Below are 1,448 nucleotides of genomic sequence, written 5' to 3' on the forward strand. Positions count from 1 at the left end.
TCAGTTGTGGTATATCGTGATATATATCGTTATCGTGATATAAAATAATCCATATCGTGATATAGTTTTTTTTCCATATCGCCCAGCCCTACTGCAGTATCTATACTTCTACTTAAGTAACATATGTGTGTACTTTTCACACCACCGGTTACTTGACACCTCTGCATTTAATAAACATCTATTACAAACAGCAAAAGTCATCTCTAAGCACATTCTATAGCTGCAAAGGGTAGTAACTTACTCTGATGAACATGGAGAGCTTGAACAAAGCAGACATGGAGTTCATCCTGTCAAAGACGAGAACATAGCATGTCATTTAGTGGAACAGCTGTTCACAAATACCTGGATGCTTGTTTTGCTTTGTAAAGCGACACAAACGCTCCAATGAAGAAGATATTTCAGCTTTACTTACAGAAATGAAGATGGCCCGAACCATGAAGAGACGGGCTCCATGGATTTCCATTTCTGTTCATCCACAAAGCTGAGGAAATCATCTTTAGTACGAGCTCCCTGGTACTTCCGAAAAACGCCATCTTTGCAGCTGAAACATAAAATGCACAAAGATTAAATCTCATGACTGATAAAAATTCATATTTTATATTTTTACCAATCATGTTTCTGCTGTGCAGGATTAGCAACTGCTTTGACACAACAGTAACAGGAAATGTATTTTTAGCCTCTTCAACTTGTTTCAGTATGAGCCAATGATTAAAAATAATGTCCACCATCTTTGTTTAACTTCTTAAAAAATTAATCACAATTCATATTCCTGAAAGAAAGTGGAAATGTCATTGATTGAAAGATTATTAACCAATATGTGTAAGAATACACAGATTATTTGGTAAATAACACTAAACTGAAACACATAATTCACTCAGATGCAACAACAAACCATGCTTAAAGTTTTCATCTCAACAGACTGTTTAGTGGAAAGAAAAAAAAAACAAACCAACAAACGAGGAAGTGATGAAAACCACAGAATATGCAGATACGTACTGATAGATTGTAGGAAGTGAAGTTATGATGAATCGCCCGCTCAGACCTTAGAGGAAAGAAACCAACGTCAGTCAGCAGAAAGGAAAAACGTGACTTCTTACCCAACACACCTTAATTTGAAGCATCCGTGTCTTAACATGCATCTGTCTAGGCATTTGAAATGAAAGCTGTGAGAATCCATCAGCTGGTAGTAGAAGCTATGGGACGAAATTCAGGTTTCTTAAAGCTGCTAAAACGGCATCATGATGACTCAGCACTGAGGAAAAATGTCTTAAATGCATCGGAAGTGTTAACGTGGTTTTAGCAAATGTTGGGCATTATTCATAACAATAGTATTTCAGAATCTCACTGTCCTGATCTGGCTATTTTCTTTACATGCGGCGCCTTGGAAAAAGATACTTGTACCTCTTAAACACCTTCAGAATATGTCACAATAACACCAACAAGAGGAT

General features: G+C 36.7%; 1 protein-coding gene across 1 annotated transcript in view; it reads right to left on the reverse strand.

The window, feature by feature from the left end:
- Positions 1–1,150, reverse strand: part of tmx1 (thioredoxin-related transmembrane protein 1) — an 8,366-nt gene extending 7,216 nt beyond the window's left edge. The window contains exons 1-3 of the mRNA XM_015394203.1: positions 997–1,150; positions 413–541; positions 242–287 (exon numbers count right to left, since the gene is read on the reverse strand). Coding sequence (XP_015249689.1) covers positions 242–287; positions 413–453 — 87 coding nt within the window. The 5' untranslated portion in view covers positions 454–541; positions 997–1,150. The remainder of the gene's footprint in view (positions 1–241; positions 288–412; positions 542–996) is intronic.
- Positions 1,151–1,448: the final 298 nt, after the last annotated feature.

The sequence above is a fragment of the Cyprinodon variegatus genome, unplaced genomic scaffold (assembly GCF_000732505.1).
Source record: "Cyprinodon variegatus isolate N-32 unplaced genomic scaffold, C_variegatus-1.0 Scaffold678, whole genome shotgun sequence".
In the NCBI taxonomy this organism is placed as follows: Eukaryota; Metazoa; Chordata; class Actinopteri; order Cyprinodontiformes; family Cyprinodontidae; genus Cyprinodon; species Cyprinodon variegatus.